At 39.6% G+C, this 22,172-nt stretch overlaps 1 protein-coding gene across 17 annotated transcripts in view; it reads left to right on the forward strand.

Moving 5' to 3' along the window:
• The window catches only part of caska (calcium/calmodulin-dependent serine protein kinase a), a 95,832-nt gene that overhangs the window by 62,784 nt on the left and 10,876 nt on the right, over positions 1-22,172 (forward strand). For 5 of the 17 annotated variants that reach the window (XM_058082878.2, XM_058082879.2, XM_058082884.2 and 2 more), the window contains exons 4-21: positions 928-1,005; positions 1,314-1,386; positions 6,701-6,803; positions 6,917-7,092; positions 7,628-7,750; positions 8,526-8,609; positions 8,686-8,785; positions 10,088-10,105; positions 10,214-10,335; positions 12,167-12,244; positions 14,937-14,987; positions 15,349-15,429; positions 17,733-17,921; positions 18,016-18,094; positions 19,279-19,364; positions 19,468-19,536; positions 20,861-20,929; positions 21,529-21,564. In XM_058082878.2, the coding sequence (XP_057938861.1) occupies positions 928-1,005; positions 1,314-1,386; positions 6,701-6,803; positions 6,917-7,092; positions 7,628-7,750; positions 8,526-8,609; positions 8,686-8,785; positions 10,088-10,105; positions 10,214-10,335; positions 12,167-12,244; positions 14,937-14,987; positions 15,349-15,429; positions 17,733-17,921; positions 18,016-18,094; positions 19,279-19,364; positions 19,468-19,536; positions 20,861-20,929; positions 21,529-21,564 (1,615 nt within the window). The remainder of the gene's footprint in view (positions 1-927; positions 1,006-1,313; positions 1,387-6,700; positions 6,804-6,916; positions 7,093-7,627; positions 7,751-8,525; positions 8,610-8,685; positions 8,786-10,087; positions 10,106-10,213; positions 10,336-12,166; positions 12,245-14,936; positions 14,988-15,348; positions 15,430-17,732; positions 17,922-18,015; positions 18,095-19,278; positions 19,365-19,467; positions 19,537-20,860; positions 20,930-21,528; positions 21,565-22,172) is intronic. The other 12 variants (XM_058082885.2, XM_058082888.2, XM_058082890.2 and 9 more) reach the window with 6 other exon arrangements.

Below are 22,172 nucleotides of genomic sequence, written 5' to 3' on the forward strand. Positions count from 1 at the left end.
CCATCATGGTTAATTGGCATTGAATGTGAGTGTGAATGGTTGTTTGTCTATATGTGTCCTGTGATTGGCTGGCGACCAGTCCAGGGTGTACCCCGCCTCTTGGCCAAAGTCAGCTGGGATAGGCTCCAGCATACCCACGACCCTCGTGACGATAAGCGGCATAGAAAAAGGATGGATGGGATGCTCTTGTATTTTATCTTTAAAACTTAAGAAACCACATATAGTTGGTGGGTAGACAAATTATTTTTTTCAGATTAAAATGAACAAAGCATTATTAGAGCCCTGTAGACATGACAAAACACGACTATAGTCACATTTATACTCTTTTTATTTACAACATATTGCGCAACTGCAGGGTCTTGAGACACATGCTAACTCGCAAACTAGAGAGCTAGCGACCTAAACGGTAGCCTTCAAGTTATTTCCTTTAAACTTAAATAGCCAAAAACTTACCACTTCCACACGGATAGGGAGGATAACGATTAACAGTTATTTAACCTTTAACATGAACATTAATCAAACGTAATAATTTTTTCTGGGTACATGATACCATACAGCATCCATATCAAACTTGCGCGGGCCGCACTAACATTAAACTTTCATATCAAGGCGGGGGCCTCAAACTAGTGTCCTGCGGGCCACATTTGGCCCACGGGCCGCGTGTATTTTATCTTTTGGAATTCTGCAGGACATATTTTTCTATAGGGATGAGGGGAAGTAAATAAAAAAAGACTAAAGTAAAAAGTAAATGAATTCTTCCTGTTTCCCAACCCATGTGAAAACTCAGCAGAAATCATATAACACTTTAACGATGAAAGTGATGAAAATGGGGACCTCTAGTGGTAGCTTCCTTGTAAGCTGCAGGTCTCCTTATGAAGAAGCAATACTGTATCTAAAAGTGTGTTTGTGTGTGTGTGTGTGTGTCAGCATGGATGGAGCAGACCTGTGCTTTGAGATCGTGAAGAGGGCTGACGCTGGCTTTGTCTACAGCGAAGCAGTGGCCAGGTGAGCTCAATCTAGCATCTAATTATCTGTGTATGAGATCACATGCAACTTAGTGTGACATTTGACAGCTTAACGCATGTTTCTGTCCTGGCTGCTTAGTACAATATGGCTGACAAAGATGATAGTTATAGTAATAATATAATAAGAAGTCGTCTTTACAATTCACAGTGGTTAACTTCTGTTTACACATAAAATATGACTGAAAACATTGCCTATACGATTAATGTTTACATGATGGCCACAGTGGAGCCCAGCGGCAATTTCATTTCGATTTTCCCGTACATATGTTTGTGTTCCTTTTAATTTAGTCACTACATGAGACAGATCCTGGAGGCACTACGCTACTGCCACGACAACAACGTCATCCACAGAGACGTCAAGGTATCTACGGGATGTGTTTTCTATGTATTAATTTGTATTTTTTTTAGCTGTGTTGTTGTGAAGGAAACATGTTAATTGCCACAATGACTTCCACATCTACAGTAGAAGGAAATAGTAAGGTTGTTTTATTTTTTTTAGATATATATGTACATATATTTGCACTCGTGTTTGGGAAAAAACTACTTATTATAATTTATGGCATTTTTAAATTATTTAATGTGTGGATTTTCTATAGCACTATTTTTATTCATTCACTCATTTTCTACCGCTTTTTCCTCACGAGGGTCGTGGGAGTGCTGCAGCCTATCCCAGCTGTCCTTGGGCGAGAGGCAGGGTACACCCTAGACTGGTCGCCAGCCAATCACAGGGCACATATAGACAAACAACGTCCACCGTGCCGCCCACTATTTTTATTTCCCAGCTTATTTATTGTTTTTGTTTTATTGACAGTCACTCGTCACTCGTCACAGGCAGGGTCAATGTTCTGAGTGGTTGAACTGCAATATAAGCCATTCATTACAGATTTCTGCGAATATATTTTTAATAAAAGACCAATTAAATCAATAAATAAGCCCCAAAAAATTATAAAAGTTCCTGTTAAATATATTTAAAAAGCATAAATTATGGAGGTTTTTGTGTGGCAAATTAAATATGAAATTATTAAAATGTGAACATATTAAATGATCAATTAATGAATTGTGAGATATTTTATTTGGATGATGTACAAATTATGTATTTTATGACGAATATACTTATTGCATATGTGCAGAACAATTCCCATTCAAAAATTCAAAGGATTTCCTTCTATTAAAGTCAATTTCATTGGGTGATTGTAAACATGTCAACATTGAAAGTATTTTATTTCTGTGGTTTTGAGTATAAATATTCAACAAACATACCTGATATAATTGTAATACATAAACACAAAATAGAGAGAAATTATGTACTTTTGTTGTTTGTTTGCCTTTAGAGGGCACTGGTGTCCCATTTAAGTACTATCAAGAGTATGTAAAGTCCAAAAATGTAAATGCATGGACTTATTCTTTAAGGGCTGATTTCAGGCTTTTTTTTTCAGGGGGTGAACACAGTTTTTAAGGTTCTTTTAACTGTTTTTGATGATGCATTTAATGCTGCTGGCAATTAGGAAAAGTTCAAGTTGGAGCTTAAATTGAAGAGCATGACTAACATCCGTTTCAGTTACAGTCTGACCTTCTGGGACAAATGCCTCTAACCTCTGTTTTGATGCATGCAAAGTTGTAAAACATTTCAAAATGTACCTGCATTATTTTGTGACATAAGTCTGTTTGTCCAATCCTATATTTTGTCATGATAGTTTTCTTAAAAGTAATGTTAAAATAGTCTTGTCTTGTCTGAAATCGTAACACAACAACTAGGTCCAACTCCAACCACACTCCACATCTCGTTGATTATTGTTGACTTGCAAGAAAGGAAACAAGCTAATAGGTCAATAAGAGTTTTTTTTTTTACCCTGTGTAAAACACCGCCCCCAAGCATTTGAACAGAGAATTACATGTCACATTCAGTTAGTATAAGCACTGTGATCTGCGCTCAATTTCAGTACACTTGCCCTCCTTTTGGCATTATAGGAAGATGTGGGCCGGGGCCTGGCACCATTGCAATCACATGCACTTGCATGAATGTGACATAGAATGTTCATAGAACAAACAATGCAATTATTCCTCGCCAGTTTTTGAGAGAGAGGTAGAGAGATGCTTATTATTTCCACGAAGGAGAAAGGGAAGGTGAGTTCCCAGTGTGGTCAGCTGCCAGCTACAGCCCCATGCAGCCAATTAGCTGTGGTCACTGTCACGGCCTCACCGGACGGATATAGCGGTGAAGGCGTTGGATGAGGGAAGGGATGTGTGTGTAAATGTGCATATGTGTGTTTTTGGATGTGTGGTGGGTGGCCTGAGGAAATTCCCACTGACAGGTGCCCAATCTTGGAGCCTCATTTTGCAGGGTGTCATAGCGATGACACAGCAGTTGCCATGGAGACGTCCGTGGATGAGCCCAGACAGGGAAACAAATAACAGGTGTCCGTGAAGAAATATTGGCGGGTCAGCACGTCCCGCTGCAGCAATCTTTTGGAGCATAATCCAAACACCACCAGACCTGTTATCAAGGTTCCGAATAGGTAGATGCCTTCAATGTCCTCCACGGAAAGGCAAAATCCACTTCCCACAACTCTCCATCATGCACCCAGCGGTGACTGTTCCGTCAGGTTCCCCCAAAACCCAAGCTTCTCATGGAGAATATCTTGTCACTTGCATGTTGAGACCAGTTGATCAATTCTATGATTTAGATTTAAAGAGCATTACATACAGAGACCCTTATAAGCATGAAACAGGACTAAAACGAGACATGGAAGCAAAGCGGGAAAGATAAGGGAGAGGAGAGGGGAAAGATACGACCGCCTTCGTTAAGCACCAGAAGATAACAACCAACACATTTTTCGGAGGCAAGTAAGTAAAAAGAATCCAAAATAATCCGCAAAGTCAAAACCCACAGCATGCTCACTAACCTACGGTTACACTCACATGCACAATTGTACAAAACAACCCAAGTATTAACAAAATCAACAGTTTTTCCCAGAGTTATATACAATACAGTATGTAGGTAATATGAGATGAGAGAGATGAGATATATGACCAGTCTATACACTGAGATCTTGCTAGTGAGTTAATATGAGGCATTATGGAAATACTTCACATAGAACTAATAATAGATGGGTGGCTAACTAATAAAAAATCACAAAATGTCAAAGTAACTGGGGTGTTGGTTCAGAGTTCAGAGTACCCACAGAAAACCAAAGCATGCACAGGGAAAACATACAAACTCCACACAGATTCGAACCCAGTTTCCTAACTGTGAGGCCATCATGCTAACCACCCACCGTTCCTCCTGACAAAAAAGTTCATAAAAATGCATAAACTAGTATTAAGTACTAAGTATTTTTTAACAAAATACTTAAAATCTATAGTTAGGTAACAAGTATGCACCAGTCTTGTGTTCATGTGTAAAAATGTGCCTACTTGTGCAAATGTATGCTGAGGGTTTTTTAACAGTCCCACACTGTGCTCCGATAAGTAGTTTAGTTTGGAATTTATATTTCGTCGGCTATTCATCCTGTCCTCCATACATCTTTTAGGCTCCCGTCAGTCATTTTGCAGTGAATACATTTTGATGAAGAAGAAAAAAACATTTATTCCCTCTGTGTTTGTTTCCTAGGCTGCAATGGTGGCTTTGCCCTTCCCCATATCTGTGGATGGATAAGTCAGCAGAAAATACTGCTGATATGCAGATTGTGGTGATATAGTGCAGAGACAATGTTAGACTGCGGTTTCAGGGTTTTTTTTTCTTGCCACTTGTAGTGTAGGCACAACTCAGCGAGAGAAAGAGAGAGAGTTAGGTTAGTTAGGTCAATTAATTGAATTAATTGATTTTTAATGTATGTGTGCAGCACACACTTCTTATTATAACGTGCAGCTTTGTGCTGACATTGCAAGAGGAGGAATATCTTTCAAAAATACAAAGGGGAACTACACTTTTTGGGGGAATTTTGACCACATATTCTTTCCCTTTTTTGTGCATTCTAGCATGAGAAAACAAGTTAATATGAGCTAGCCAACAGCGGACGTCATTGGAAATACGTACCTATCGCTCTAAGGCAGGGGTCTCAAACTCAATTTACCTGGGGGCCACTGGAGCTAGGGTCTGGGCAAGGCTGGGCCGCATCAGGTTTTCCAAAACAAAAAAACACATTTATTAAAAACAGAAAAATATACAAACTTTTTCAGTGCTTTGGTTCCGATTTTCTACAAGAAAAGCTCTGATAAAACATTCCACTGTTCTCAAATATCTTATTTTTATTTTTCTGCACAAAATAAGATGAAAAATAAATAAACAAATCAAGAATAAAGAAAATCAATCAGTAATAAATAAATATAATAACAATATTAAAACGGCAAATAATGAAAACTTAAGAAACCACATATAGTTGGTGGGTAGACAAATAATTTTTTTCAGATTAAATATAACAAAGCATTATTAGAGCCCTGACAAAACATGACTATAGTCACATTTATTACAACTTATTGCGCAACTGCAGGGTCTTGAGACACATGCTAACTCGCAAACTAGAGAGCTAGCGACCTAAACGGTAGGCTTCAAATTATTTCCTTTAAACTTAAATAGCCAAAAACTTACCACTTCCACACGGATAGGGAGGATAACTATTAACAGTTATTTAACCTATAACATGAACAAACGTAATAATTTTTCTGGGTACATGATACCATACAGCATCCATATCAAACTTGCGCGGGCCGCACTAATATTAAACTTTCATATCAAGGCGGGGGCCTCAAACTAGTGTCCTGCGGGCCGCGTGTTTGAGACCCCTGCTCTAAGGTGCACTTAAAAGTCTTTAATTTTAAAATTGACAAAACGCCTTATAATCTGGTGCTCCTCATGTGTTCTAAAATCTGTGAAAACGTTGTTTTACTTCGGTAGCACAACATTTTTCCCGCAGACACATAGACGTAATATTAGGTCCTACTACTTTGCTGTTTTGGCTTTGCGGTGTGTTTTTCAGAGCAGCCCTTTCTCATTTGAAAAAGAGTCCAGCTGACCCACATTCACCTCTTCTTCTTCTTCTGTTTGCACATACTCTGAAAGCCAGTCCACCTTATCTTTGTGTCAGCATAAGACGGCATTAACAAGCAGCATTTAGCTCTCTTACTCTGCTGCATCATCAGCTATACGCTAACTTGCTAAAGAGCGGCATATGCAGTACAACAGAACCTGCTTTTAATGATTCAGCTGCATAAGTAAATATATACCAATAGGGTCTTATCATTGGCTGGACAGTGGTTGTCATTGTGTTATACGTTATTACTGCTTCTTTTCTGCTGTCACTCACAATGTTGCGTTGCAAAATGATATACAAAATGTGCATATTTTATTTACACTTGTATAAAATTCATGTTCTCAACCCCCAAGAGGTATAAAGGTAGTTGTGTCCAAAGTGCAGCACGTGTCCATTTGCATTTTTTATTAGCCTGCACCACATTACTTAAATAAAATGGAGATGCATTCCCTCTAAAAGCGGCATTGGATGTCCTATTTGTTTATTCAAGAAGTCATTGTTTGTTCCTCTCCGCAGTGACTTCCCGTATGTTGAGGCAATTTGTTGGTGTGATTATTCTTATTTATAGAATGGTGTCATTCTTTAATTAGCACAAGCCTACCACAAAATCATCACACTTTCTTTTCTTTCTTCTTTCTTCGTCAGCCTCACTGTGTGCTGCTGGCGTCCAAGGAGAACTCTGCTCCCGTCAAGTTAGGAGGCTTTGGCGTGGCCATCCAGCTGGGAGAGTCGGGATTGGTGGCCGGAGGTAAACAAAACAACACCACTGAGTGTGTCTAAATGTTTAAGCACATATTTGGAGGACACAGCAGTGCCATAAACAAGAGGAAGAAGACCATGTTGTGTTGTTGCCATGTCCAGGTCGCGTAGGAACCCCTCACTTCATGGCCCCCGAGGTGGTGAAGAGAGAGCCCTATGGCAAACCAGTGGACGTGTGGGGCTGCGGAGTCATCCTCTTCATTCTCTTATCGGGGTGTCTGCCTTTCTACGGCACCAAAGAGCGACTGTTTGAAGCCATCTGCAAAGGCAAATATAAGGTAAGGAACTGTTTCTGCTGTTTTTTAAACACAAAAGACACTAATTCAAAGGTGTATGCATAGTGGTGGTGTTTGCACATGTCATACTGCTAAATTATCTCTATGAAGTATACCAGTATACCCCGCCTCTCGCCCAAGACAGCTGGGATAGGCTCCAGCATACCCCTTGTGACCCTAGTGAGGATACCAGTATAATAATGGTTGATTATTACTGTACATGGAAATATTTGTTGGCCATCTAACAAGCATGATTCCTCATAAATTCCTCATAAAAACACACAAACCCACACCAAGCTAAAACCTTATACTGTCAATACCGTATAATTATGATACTATATTTTAATTAAAATGATGCTATATTATATTTAATCAATATTCATATCATATTTAATTCATATTTAGTACATTATATTTTATGTTTATGTGTTTTTATAATAATAATAATTTTTGTCACTTGCATCCGCTTATTTGTTTGTGTATGGTGTGTGTGTGTGTGTGTGTGTGTGTGTGTGTGTGTGTGTGTGTGTGTGTATAGATGAATCCCCGCCAGTGGGTTCAAATCTCAGAGAGTGCTAAAGATCTGGTGAGGCGCATGCTGATGCTGGACCCCGCCGAGAGGATCACTGTTTACGAGGCGCTCAACCACCCTTGGCTCAAGGTAGCCATTTTGTCAACATTTTGCCATTTGTCAACAAATTGCATCCATCATTTTTGGGAGAGAACTGCAGCCTAAAATTAAAAATAGGATGTCGGAGTGTTTCATAGCGTAATGTGTCATTTGGAATTAGACTTCCAAGTCAGTGCTTTGGTGTTTTGACTTTTATAGAACTATTGTTCAGTATAGTTTAAGAAGTATAAATTGCTACAGACTGTAGCTATCAGCAGTCCTTAATTGAATCAGTGATTGTCTGCCTTTTATGTAAAAAACAAAAAAAATGTAAATTTTGTATATACTTTTATACTTATACTTTATACTATTATACTTTTTGTAAAAATTTGCTGGCCTGGTTTAGAATACATAAATTGGAGAGTTAGCTCAGTAGCTTGCTATGCTAGTGGTCTTTTATGTCCCTGCAAATGATAGCCTATGCAAAGTGATGTAAACAAAGAATAACAAGAGTGTAATGGTGACTAAGGGGATGTTATTTCATGTCTACAGAGCTCTAATAATGTTAAAAACCATATTTAGAAAGTCATAAACAGGTTTTGTATGTGCTAACTACAAAAATATTCAGTTCATCAATATTGATTCCTAAGTGAAATGTACTTATGGCAGTCAGGTCTGGAACCAATTAACTGTGATAAACAAGGGATGACTGCACTGCAAAGACAAGATAATATGCAGTTTTTTTAGTTTACATAGTGCTTATTAGCAACAAAACAATGATGTCCCAGGATTGCCAGACTGTCAAAGCCCTTTGTTTCCTCCCCAGGAGAGAGACCGCTATGCCTACAAGATCCACCTACCAGAGACTGTGGAGCAGTTGAGAAAGTTCAACGCCAGAAGGAAGCTGAAGGTAAGACATCAGGTGACATCATCACTGTGCGACAAGATGGACGCTCACCTGGCTGGTTGTTCTTTTGTTGCTTCAGGGGGCTGTCTTGGCGGCGGTGTCCAGTCACAAATTTAATTCCTACTACGGCGACCCTCCTGAGGAACTCCACGACTTCTCAGATGACCCTACCTCCTCAGGTGACTTCACGACTTTCACTAGGCAGCCAAAGCATACATGAGCAAGTTCTTTGGTGACACAGGCACGGAGGCATCTTATTATAACTGAATTGTTATGCAGGCCATACTTTAAGAAAGATAAGGACTAGGAGACCGAATGTCTCCTATCATATTAGTATTATTTTGTATATAATATCAGTGCAATTTCAATTTTACTTCATCAGTGGCTCTTCATCGGCTCCAGCAGTCGCGGGACCGTAGTGAGTCAGAGTACTGCTTTGTATAACTTGTCTTTCAATATTTTTGGACTCACAATAGATCATAGTCAACCACGAAATGACAATATTTTTTAAATTCATTATTTCTGAAGAGCCGCTGTAGATTGAGTTAGTGACATTAGAATGGTGATGTAGAGATCCTTCCCTCAGACAGGAGTGCTCTGCTGTTTTAAGGATCTACTGCAAAAATCTCTGATCAAAGATCCTTGATGTGACAGACAGTTGACTGCCAAGATTCTACGCTACAGCCAAAAGCATCCAAAAAGAGCCTCTGTGCCAGTGGTTGACAAACTTTTTACAGTGTTCATTCAGAAATTTGACCTGAAGCCTTAAACTTGGGCACTGTGCAAAACCGTAAGGTCAATGTACCTTGGTTAGTGTCATTAATTTGTTCCAAAAGGTCCAACTCAAACCAAAACGGACTCTAACCAAGGCAGGTTTTCCTATAGAAAATGATGTAAAATCAATTAATTTATTACAAATTTAACACTAAACACATTTTATGAACAATAATTATAGTTTTACACAAAGAAAATAATGAAAAAATGATTACAAATTTCAAATGAATGGACAACTGACTGTTGAACATCACTTTTAACCTTTATTTAACTCTCTTTGCAAACAACAAGGATGGTTGGAGGAGTTTTTCAGAGAGAGGAGATTATGCTTGGAGGGCAATCCCTTTTTCCTCCTTGAGCCATAATCCATAGATGGCAAAGAAATAAAATACTATCCTACCAGCTTACCACTTCGTCATGAAGGCCACCAATGCTTTTAGAACAAAGGTCTGACCTGTAGAGGCCAGAAAATATTCATTAATATTTCTTATTCACATTGTCAAAAAGTTTACCGGTAAACAAGTTTGATGTTGTGATGTGGGATACATAAGTATCACAATTAGCGGATTAGCATGTGAATACCAATACACCTGAAATACACTGAAAGTTTGTAAACATTATGGTGCAATTATATGAAAGTGAACATAACAACTGTCTTTCCACTATCTTTGTTCTCTGTGTTTTCTCTTAATGCTTCCCACCTGTAGGGCTGCTAGCAGCAGAACGTATGTATCTTTATGTTCCTCATGTAGTGACGCTCTTATACTCATTCTTGCTCTCGCTACTTTTCAGTATGGACAACAAACATAACATATATTTCTAACATGTTGCAGGGGCCGTGTCTCAGGTGTTGGACAGTTTAGAGGAGATCCACGCGTTGACGGACTGCAGCGAGAAGGATCTAGATTTCCTGCACAGCGTTTTCCAGGACCAACATTTACACACTCTGCTAGACGTAAGTAAAATTGATAAAGATGGCAGCAACAAAACATCAACAGCAATACACAAAATTGAGGTGGACATCTGCCTTAATTAAACCTTGGTTCAAAGCTCAACTTGGGCATCTTTGTGTGGAGTTTTCATGTTTTCTCCGTGAGTGTGTGGGTTTTCTCCATGTCTGCTCACAAAAGAGCATAAAAGTGCATCAGTTTGTCTTGCAAGTAAGCAAATAAGACCACACTGGTCTGCAATGAAAGTCAGCAATAAAAGGAGATGTGTTCATGTTTGATGAGCAGGGTCTTGAGACACATGCTAACTCGCAAACTAGAGAGCTAGTGACCTAAACGGTAGCCTTCAAGTTATTTCCTTTAAACTTAAATAGCCAAAAACGTACCACTTCCACACGGATAGGGAGGATAACTATTAACAGTTATTTAACCTTTAACATGAACATTAATCAAACGTAATATTTTTTTATGGGTACATGATACCATACAGCATCCATATCAAACTTGCGCGGGCCGCACTAACATTAAACTTTCATATCAAGGCGGGGGCCTCAAACTAGCGTCCTGCGGGACGCATTCTGTAGTCTAGCACTAGTTAAATGTTGGCGTGGGCGCTCGCCTCTGCAGATGTCTCGCCTTGCGCCGCGGCTGTATGCCCAGCGACGAAGGCTTGAAGCAAGTCAGAACAATGGCCTCCATTGTGAAAACATGTGTAAGGAGCGCAGCCTCCCTCCCATGTATGTGCTGTTGGCCTCTTCGTGCAGCTGGATGCAACTTTGTAGCATGGCAGCACGCTGAGGACAGCAGCAGCAGCAGCAGCAGATGGAGTCTACTGGCTTAGGTTGTTGAACTTCCCGGCTCCTGGGTGAGTGTGTCATGTCTTTTTCTTGTGTTTGCCTCCAGCGAACTGAGGCAGGAAAATCCTCCCCTTTGGTGTTTTGGGGCTTTTCACATGATTCCAACGAGTCTCTTAAGAAGCAGCTTCTTGGCTTGCTGAGTTCAAGCTGCGGGGAAGTGTCATCTGCATTTAAAATCCGTTCTGTCCGTATCAACTTTGAATCAAAGATATTGTTTTGCACTCGGAAAAAAAAGTGTGATAAAAATTGTTTTGTTATATTTTGGGTCGGGCGGCACAGCGGGCGAGTGGTTAGCGCGCAGACCTCACAGCTAGGAGACCAGGGTTCAATTCCACCCTTCAGCCTCGGCCATCTCTGTGTGGAGTTTGCATGTTCTCCCCGTGCATGCGTGTGTTTTCTCCGGGTACTCCGGTTTCCTCCCACATTCCAAAAACATGCTAGGTTAATTGGTGACTCCAAATTGTCCATAGGTATGAATGTGAGTGTGAATGGTTGTTTGTCTATGTGTGCCCTGTGATTGGCTGGCGACCAGTCCAGGGTGTACCCCGCCTCTCGCTCGAAGACAGCTGGGATAGGCTCCAGCACCCCCCGCGATCCTTGTGAGGAAAAGCGGCAGAAAATGAATGAATGAATATTTTGGGTCAAGACATTTAGACGTGACTTCTCCCCAAGTGAGACTTTCTTCCCGTCACTCACACCAATGACCTGGACAGATGACACACGGAGACCCACTGGGGGGGAAAAAAGGTTGTTAGCAAACAATAAGTTTATTGCTGATATTAATGAGTTTTATATGCTTGAATTTTAATTGGATGTATCATTGCATGAAGTGAAATGTCGAAAAAGGCTCTTTCCATTCTGCAGAAGCGCTGATGAAGTGGAAAAACACACAAACATATCAGTAGTGATTATGTGTGTGTGTGGGGGGGGGGGGGGTTCACAGGATGATTGATTGATTGGATTTGAATGGTTGTTGTTGCAGCTATATGATAAGATCAACACCAAGTCGTCGCCGCAGATCCGAAACCCGCCCAGTGACGCCGTGCAGAGAGCCAAAGAGGTAACAAAACAGGACATGTAGCGTTTTTTGTCACTCAGGTTTTTCATTCAATTGAGAGTTTGATTCTCCTTCCACTGTACGGTACCTACTCTGTTCAAGTCTATTCGCTAATGGCATTGTTTCACATGGAAAACTAAGAAACACTAAGAACATCTATGTTCCAAACACACAAACCACTCTCAGTGTGTGTCATCGTAACATTTGAAATGGCTAGAAAGGACTGAAATAAACACACATGCTAATAAGTCTTGTTGCAGTATTATACTTCACAGTCTATTTTCTTGATGCCCTCACTCACATACTAACGTTAGCTTACTTGCTGCAGACTTACAGATACACTCCACAGTCGCCACTTTGCTGCAGCGCTCCATTCTGCTTCTTTTTTTTGCTGTCCGCAACCTCCTTGTGGATAGAATTTTGGACACATGGTATCATTAGCTTACCCTGTTGATATGTGTTAGCTCTGGATGCTGCAGTATTATACTTTCTCTACAGTATTATAGATGCTGCATTATCATACTCCATATTATCACGTGGCTGCAAGGCTCCTATTGGATAAAATGTCTGCTTACAGTAAATGCTAGAAAACAAAATACATAAGACCTTCATTGTTGTTGTTTGTCAGCATGTTTTGTTCAGACTGATGCGTTCAATGCAACCTGGTTTTCACAGCTGGTACCCTACAGTGGAAAAGCAGCATTACTGTCTTACCTTTCAAAAATGTATTAATTGGTGTGGCTGTTTTTGCTTACTAACCAACCTGCACTCTTCACTACCTCCAGTATAACGTGATATAACGCTAACTCGAGTTTGTGCAAAGGGAAGATCGAGATGCCAAAGTTGGAGCTATTAACAAACTCACTCAGCCTCCGCACACAAACCAAAACTGAAGTGACACAATCATGTGATATCCTCTTGTGTGCTGCCTGGTCGTGAACTTTAGTGACCTCCCGACTTCTCGTCTTTGTCCGCCATTCCAGATCTCAGTAGTGACTCGTGTTCATTGTCAAAGCAGCTGTACTGCACAACCCAGTGGCCTGTTTTCCCAGCTTCCCTCATTAGCTGCTAATACACACTAAACTCAACTGCACTTGCAGCATGCTTACAGAGGCCAGCATTATGGCCTGCTTTGACTGGTGTTCACTTCAGCAAGCATCGGTGGGGGCGATCAGTTGTGTGTACTTTGTATGTGAGGGCGGAAAACACACACACAGTAGTTGTGTTTTGTTGAGGAGCGATTATGAAGTGTTTTTAAGAAGTGAGCGAGTGGCAATCCCAGAGCTCCTCACAGGTAGGTTCATTGAAGGGAGACCTGACCGGCTTTTTATTAGCTAATTAGCACACATCTACTTTGTAGCATGCAACGACTGTCTTTATATACAATAGGATAGCTTTATGGTCATTTTAGTCGCTGTTGAGTTCAAGGTTTCTTCCTTGAGGGAGTTTTTACTGGCCTCCAAATTGTAAAAATAGTTGTGGTTTTTTTGTCGACCTTCACCTTCTTTGTGAGGACTTCCTGTCTTTATGCCATTCCATGTGTTTTTCTGCAATATCATTAAATAAAATGCCATTAATTGTTTTAAAAAAAGGCCATTAAGTAATGTTGTACAAAAATAATTAACTGACCATTAAATTAATTGCCTCACATTTTAACTCATCCATCCATCCATTTTCTATGCCCTTATCCTCATTAGTGTCGCAGGGATATGCTGGAGCCTATCCCAGCTGACTTTGGGTACACCGTGGACTGGCTGGATGCTTTTTAATTTCTTAACTAATTTTTAATTTTTCTAATTTCTTATTATCTAATTTCTTAACTTTTTAAATTTCATAATTAAAAGATAACTTTTTCCACATTTTAATTCATTTGTATTTTAATTATTTTATTTATTTTTATTTCATGTTTTAGTTTCTTTCTTGATTCATATTTTATTTATTTTTATTAAATTAACTTCATATTCACTTTATTTTTACACAGAAAAGTTTCTCTATTGTATGACTGTTTTGTTGTACTTCCTTTACTTTACTTTCTTATTTATATTTAAGTTTCTAGCTATTAGACTTTTTATAGTTCAATTAATTTGATACATTGAACAAATTAATATTTCACACATTTTTTAATATTAAATAGACTTCCATATTGTATTACTTTTTTACACCTAAAATGCATTTTGTATTAAAACCATGAATATGGACAACGTTTTTAAAGGAGCTCAGTTGTGACTCCCATGTCATTCCAACACTATCTTTGATGCTCACTGAGGTCAACTGAGGTCTTGAACTCTCTCTGCAACATTCAAGTCACGTTTTTCCTGAAGAATGTGGCCAAATTCCGAATTCCAATTCCATCGGGACATTCTAGTATATTACGAAAGATACTTAACAAATGAGTGGCTTGCTGTCGGGAGTCACATTTTCCAGCTTTTCCTTTCCACTCACTGTGGCTGATGCAGAAGATGCTTTGAGCCAATCATGCGGCAACTTCCTGTCCACTCTTTGATCAGCGATACGGTGACGACTGCACTAATTCTTCATGATCTGGGTGTTGCTGCTCTATACCACTAATCTTTCTGGACTAAAGCTGGCTGCTCCGCATACTAATCCATGTAATGGAAGAGGAAGAAGACGTTTTTGCTCGTCAAACATCAGCCTGTGTAACCACATCTCCTTGTGTGTCTTCCTTCACTTAAAGAGTCCGTCCTCCCACCGAGAAGAAAGTGACGCTTTGACACTTCTGGACTATGTAAGACTTCATCACACTGCATTCGTCCATGTTGCACCAAAGTAGACAATGAAGATGGTGTCTATGGAGGGTGGTGACATGATTGAGTTGCTTGTAATCAAGAGCCACCCCCCCCCCCACTGGCCACCTAACCTCTTCATCACCTCATTTAGCAGTCAGGCGCCACATAACTGGAGCTGACGAAGAGGAGAAAGGGGGCAGGGAGACCAAAATTCCTTGACTTGTCGAGTGGTGTCCAAACTTGGCAGTGAGCGCGGTGGGCATTTTTGTGAGGGTCGGCGAGGTTGTCGGGTCGCAGCCGTCCAAAGAGGAGAGGCTGACGTAAACGGCGACTTCTTATACGTTCCTTGTGTGTCTTCAGGTGCTGGAAGAGATCTCCTGCTACCCTGAGAACCACGAAGCTAAAGAACTCAGACGAATACTAACCCAGCCGCATTTCATGGTGAGTCAAAAAGTATATATATATATATATTTTTAATGTTTGACAATTTGTCACATTTGTCTGCTATAATCATCAAAATTCAGAAGAATTGAAGAAATGCGTTCTTGAAATGCTTCACTCTTTGTATAGTAAATGTATGCAATATGAAAGCATTATGCATTAAGCATTATAAGATATTCTCACTTATTGAGGTGCACCTTTAATGTCAGGCAGGCCACATTTTTACCACATAAAAAAATAATAATAATTGCATGACAATGTATGTAAGTAGTTGAATAAAATTGACTCTGGTCTAATTTTAGCTAATGCATGCTCAAATCCAAGGTACTTAAAATAAGCATATGCCATCATAACAGATGAGCAAAAGTTAATTTTCAGATTATTTTGCTTATCTTAGGAAGAATTTTAGTACAGTACATATGAGAGTACAGTACATGAGGAAATCTGTAAAAATGCAGTCAAGAGATCTTTATTTCAGTTCCTTCAAAGTGTTCATCATAGTGTGTTTTTTGCTAAGCAAGGTGTGTTCAGGAAGTATCAAGAGGTAGTAAATGCAGAATGTAAAAAACTTATTAATTGGAGTTTTGCCAGCTATTATATTTGAGAAAAAAGTTAATTTAAATGTGGCTTCCCAAAATAAGTAAAGTTGTTGATGAAAGTGTATTAAAGTATTGCAAAAGTATCAAAAATGCTATTAAAAAGTCTTCAATTTAACTTGAGGATATCTGTAGTATAGGATAGCTGTAGTGATGCCAAGATATTTGATATTTTTTCGCTTTAAATTTTATTTTTTTTCCAAATTGAACCCATTCCAGGAGTGGGGGATTCAGGCAGGGTTGGCCGACCTTAGGGTCAGGACCCAAAAATGTGTTGCATACCAGTTTTTGATGCTGTCAGCTAGTTCTTGATAATCAATGAAGCACCCAATCTCTAACGTCAGTTGTGTTCTCAAGCATGTTTATTGTATAGAACATGTTTTAATGTTATTGTCATGTAAATATGGCAATCTGTACTTGTGTCATACGCAGAAAAACAAATGTTTTGTGTAATTATGTGTCGTGTAAATGTAAAAACAAGTTATGCCAGTAACTTTGTTTAATAGTGAAAAACAGCAAATAGTAATAGTGTCTTTTTTAGGCTTTAGTGGTGCTTATTACCACTTTCCTAAAAAAAACACACCATGTAAAATACATGCCCCATTTTCTCAGGCTTATTCATTAATAGTTTCTGGTTTATTTTTTTTAAGCCTGAGCAGCATGAGTTAATCTATTTAAGGGGAAAGCCACTCAACTGTCATCAGTATCACACCATTAATCCTGTCAGTGATTACTGCTGGATCAATGCACTCACTAACAGAAGACTTCAGCATGGACAAGAGGGTTGAAGGTTGGATGGTTGTGATGAGGTATGGTATGTTCTGTTGTATTAATGGAGGTACTGCGTTCTGTCCATCAACCACATCAGTGACCCTGTGATTTACCCTGCCCCCATTAGTGAACATACAACTCCATGTGGGTCATGTGACGCGTATATGGAAATTCCACAATTCCTCCTATTTCAGGAAGCATTATTATTACTATAGTATCGCTTAACATGGGGCAATACTATAAATAAACATGGATATACTTACTGAAAGTACAGCTTGTGTAGTATATAGGTTTTCTAGCCACTGAAAATGAGTCAACGCCACCATTCATTGGTGCAACTTATCCAAGCGTGTACCCTGAAGTGGTCACCAGACCAACAACCTTTCACACCCACATTCATACATATGGGCAATTTAGAGTCAACTGTTAACAAGAGAAAACATGCATGTTTTGACTGTATGGTCAGTATGCTAACCACTAGGTCACCGTGCAGCCTCAACAGTTAAGCACGAGTTCTATCTTCACTGGAAAGCTAGGGTTATTTCAATAGAAACATGACATCTAACATGGAGAGCATAACCATATGCAGTATTGTTTTCCTGACATAAATGTTTGTTACTGGCCCAATTAAATTGTCAATAACAAAACTAGCAACTTTGCTTTTCAGCAAGATAATTGTGTCATGGTTTGAAAGTGCAATAGTGCTGCCCATGCTGGGGAGCTGTGGTTCATTGGGTGGAAACATGAATTCTAACATGTAATGTGACATTGATTGTGTATCCAGCTATTTTGACAATAGTGGTAATTTCGCTCATTTTCAGTGGATAATAAATACTTCAAAATATGTTGTACTCACTTTTGTCAGACTGTACTGAGACTAAAATTGTTAACAATAACAATGTTGTCATTGTTTAACGTGCGATTCTTGGGCTATAGGCGCTGATGCAGGCCCACGACGTGGTGGCCCACGAGGTATACAGCGACGAGGCTCTGAGGGTGACGCCTCCACCCACCTCACCCTACCTGAACGGCGACTCGCCGGAGAGTACCAACGGCGACATAGACCTGGAGAACGTCACCCGAGTGCGCCTGGTCCAGTTCCAGAAGAACACGGACGAGCCCATGGTACGTTTTCACCTATTCTGTACTTCATTGACCTGAATCGGAGAAGGATTGTGTTTCAGCTCTTGACTCGCTTGACATTTCACATACGATGCAGGGCATCACACTGAAGATGAACGACTCCAACAACTGTATTGTGGCCAGGATCATGCATGGAGGAATGATTCACAGACAAGGTAGCTTCCGGTTCGAATATCACATGCTTTACATTTGCAGTATTCACTCACCTCACTTTCTAGTACTACTACTGCTTGACTACTATTACTACTTCTACTACTACTGTACCTACTACTTTTCCTGCTTCTACTATAACTACTACAGCTACTACTATTACTAATCCTACTATAATTACTACAGCTACAGGAACTGCTGCTGCTGTTGCTGCTACTAGCTGCCATTACTAGTACAACTACTACTACTACTATTTGACTGCAACTGCTCCTTCTACTGTTACATCTACTACTTCTACATCTACTACTACTACTACTACTACTGCTGCTGCTGCTACTACTACTACTACTACTATTACTGCTGCTGCTGTTTTTACTATTACAGTTGCTGCTACTATGAATGTTACTATTTCTACTATTACTACTACTACTACGACTACTACTACTGCTCCTGCTGCTGCTTTTACTATTACAGTTGCTGCTACTATGAATGTTACTATTTCCACTATTACTCCTACTACTACTACTACTACGACTGCTCCTGCTGCTGCTTTTACTATTACAGTTGCTGCTACTATGAATGTTACTATTTCTACTATTGCTCCTACTCCAACTACTACTACTACTACTACTACTACTACTACTACTACTACTACTACTGCTGCTGCTGCTGTTTTTACTATTACAGTTGCTGCTACTATGAATGTTACTATTTCTACTATTACTCCTCCTACTACTACTATTACTACTACTACCACCACCACCACTACTGCAACTGAGCAGTCGCAGCATTTTAAATCTAAATAAAAGCTGCAGATGAGACTTAAAATACAGCTACTGCAATCTCTCGAAGTAATTTAAAACCAAAAAAGAAAAAACATTGGCATTATTATTATATCATTATAATTATATATATATTTATATATATATTATAAATTTCCAGTATCAATTGCTGATAATGCCAATGTTTTTTCTTCATGACCCCAGCGGTTATATGTTTTTGTAAACAACACACCTGGCAACTTGAGGAGTCTGGCCGGTTCATTAAATAGAGTCGTTGATTGGAGTATTTCCAGTCCATCATTTTGGATCTTTGTTGGCATTTCCCCATAGTCCAGCATGTGACACCATTGGATGAGAAACCAAGGCTCTTGTAAAGTTTCAGCTTCCTATTCATTTTGTGTCATCAGGGACATTGCACGTTGGAGACGAGATCAGGGAGATCAATGGCATTAGTGTGGCCAACCAGACTGTTGAGCAGCTGCAGAAGATGCTGGTGAGCGACGCCGTGTACTTGGGATGCTTCGCCGTTAGCATGTGTTTACTGTATGTGCACAAGCTGAACTTGGGACCTGTGTGTGTGATGTGTGTGTTTACAGAGAGAGATGCGAGGCAGCATCACTTTTAAAATAGTGCCAAGCTACCGGACCCAGGGCTCTTCCTGTGAGGTAATCATCCCTCCTCTTTCTCTTCTTCACTCATCTTTTTACTAACTGCTCGCCTGGGCGCTCAGTGTAACTGTTTCTACATGTGTGAGACTGACTGACTGAGTGTGTGTGTGTGTGTTTTGCTACCACTGGGTCACTTGATATCAGACACACCAATTTCACAACCAAGATACCGGAACCTTCCCCCTCCTCTTCCCACTTTTCCTCTCTGCTCCAGGAATGACAAACGAGTCCCTTTGTGGTTCTGTCCTCATCCTGTACTCCAACGTTTTATCGCACACACACACACACACACACACACACACACACACTTGCTCTATAGTGTGTGACTTTCATTCCAAGGCTCCACCTTCCAAAGTTCTCATCTTTGACTATGCGGTAAATAATGATCAATTATGATACTATAAGAGTAAAACCAGGCTTTAAACATGCTCTAACAATCAAGTTTATAAAGGCTACTGGAGAGAAATTCAATACATTAAAAATGAAAAATGTTTAAAGTCAAATCAAGTACAGAAAATAATCTAATTGTATTCTAATGTAGGTTATATCTAATATTAATATAATACATATACCTCACACACACACACACACTGATTTGAAATGCTACTGAGAAACTGATAATATCTATGTATTTATTTGTACAAACCACTGTATGAGTTGCTGGTACCAGCATTGTTCAAGCATGAATCAAGACACAAACAGAAATGCCAACCTTGAACACATTTTTTAGCAGTCTCCCCCATTGGGGGCCACTTTGACATTCTTATATATTTGGTTACATTTGGTAACATTTGGTTACATTTGGTTACATTTTTAGTTATTTAGTTTGTTCGGTTTACATTATGCTTTTGCTTTATTTAAAAAAAAAAAATATTTAGTTTCAATGTGCCATGGGCCAGTAAAATATTTATTATAGCTCTTGACCATTTTTTTTAATTGTAATTTTTTTTATTTTTGGTAAATGTCATGCAATGCAAGAAGCTTTTAATATTTATTTATTTTTATAAAGGGAAAAAATTATTTTGTCAGCTTTTAATATTTATTTATTTTTATAGCGGGAAATGTATTTTGTCAAAAGGCTTACATGATTGGAGGGACACTCATTATGTATAAAATAATCTTAATAATAGTAATAGATAATAGCAAGATTGATTCCGGTCTCTTCATCCTTGGTGTATTTGCGTACCATCCTCCATAGCTGTAATGGCCTATTGTTGTCCATCACGTTGTGATGATACGGGAATATGCAGGCGAGACTGGCCAGTAATGTGTGTGTGTTTGTGTGAGTGAGTGTAATGCTGACCTGTATGTCTTATTTCAGAAAGAGTCCCCCAACACCTCCAGGCAGTCCCCTGCCAATGGCCACTCCAGCATTAACAGTTCTATCCTGGTAAGGATGCCCCCCACCTTCCCCAAAAAGGAAAAAAACTTTGCCATCCCTTTGTTTTTTATACTTTTTAATGTCCCCTGTGGTGTTTTAAATCCCACAAAGCATATACTGTACGGTACATGTATAACACCACAGCAGTCCTAAGTGGTTTCTGTCTACGATGCGTTTAAAGCACATGTCAATGGAGGGCCGAGACACTGCAGGTTTTCTGTCTAACCAGTTTCTCCAGGAAGTGATTGAATTGATGAGTTCCTCCGCTTGTTTTAGTAAAAATCTGGAAAGAAAACCCGCAGTGTCTCCAGCAGTCCATGACACGAGTGTGACACCACTGGAAGGGGCCCCCCTCCTATCGCGTGTCCGATATCTCAGTTCACAAATTGGTGTGTGACTTTTAAGGGCTGCTGAGTGCTGTGTATTGGTCATAGCCGCTTGCACCTTTGCTGTGCGCTTTGCTTGCAGCAGGTGGCGTTACGCTGTCTTCTCATCCAGCTCTGCTGGTGCTGGCTTGGTTTCTAAAAGTTTTGTCTTTCCAATGTTCTACTTCAAAAGTGTTAAACTTTGTTCTCTCTGCTCTTGGACCATTTTTTTCACCTCCTTAGGACTTGCCGTCCACCATTCAGCCCAAAGGTCGACAGGTGACTATAAACACGCAGCGACTCTTCTCTCTGAAACATCATTTCAAACAGGCAGTACAGTAGCAGATCACTCCTCTCACAAGTTATTAATGTCAACCATCACCTTGCACATTAGAAATACCCAAAACAATCCCCAAAGTCTCCACAGCGCACCGCCAAATTACATTTTAGAAACAAATATAAAGTCCTCAGTATGTCTGTTCATGTATGGGAATATGCTGGAGTAATGTAGGCGTGTCCTATATTAAATTAGATTGCTCCTGCTGCCAGTTATTCATGATAACTCCCACCTTGCATAATTAATTGAAAGACTCCAAATAATCCACCAAGCCAAGGCCCACTGGACACTCGCTCATGCATACAAAACATAAGCATAGTCAGATCATTCATCAATTATTAATAACTCCCACCTTACGCAATAGAAATTAATAGAAATACTCAAAGTAATCACTAATGTCAAATTCCACAGTCCTGCACACTTGTTCAGGCACAAATGTACGCATGTGTAACATAAGTTAATATCTTAACATTGATGCAATCTCTCCTCCAATCAGCTGCCAATCACCACCACCAAAATAATAATAATAATCCACAGTATGTACAGGGAT

The sequence above is a fragment of the Doryrhamphus excisus genome, linkage group LG12 (assembly GCF_037039965.1).
Source record: "Doryrhamphus excisus strain RoL-2023G ecotype Guam linkage group LG12, RoL_Dexc_Guam_v1.1, whole genome shotgun sequence".
NCBI lineage: Eukaryota > Metazoa > Chordata > Actinopteri > Syngnathiformes > Syngnathidae > Doryrhamphus > Doryrhamphus excisus.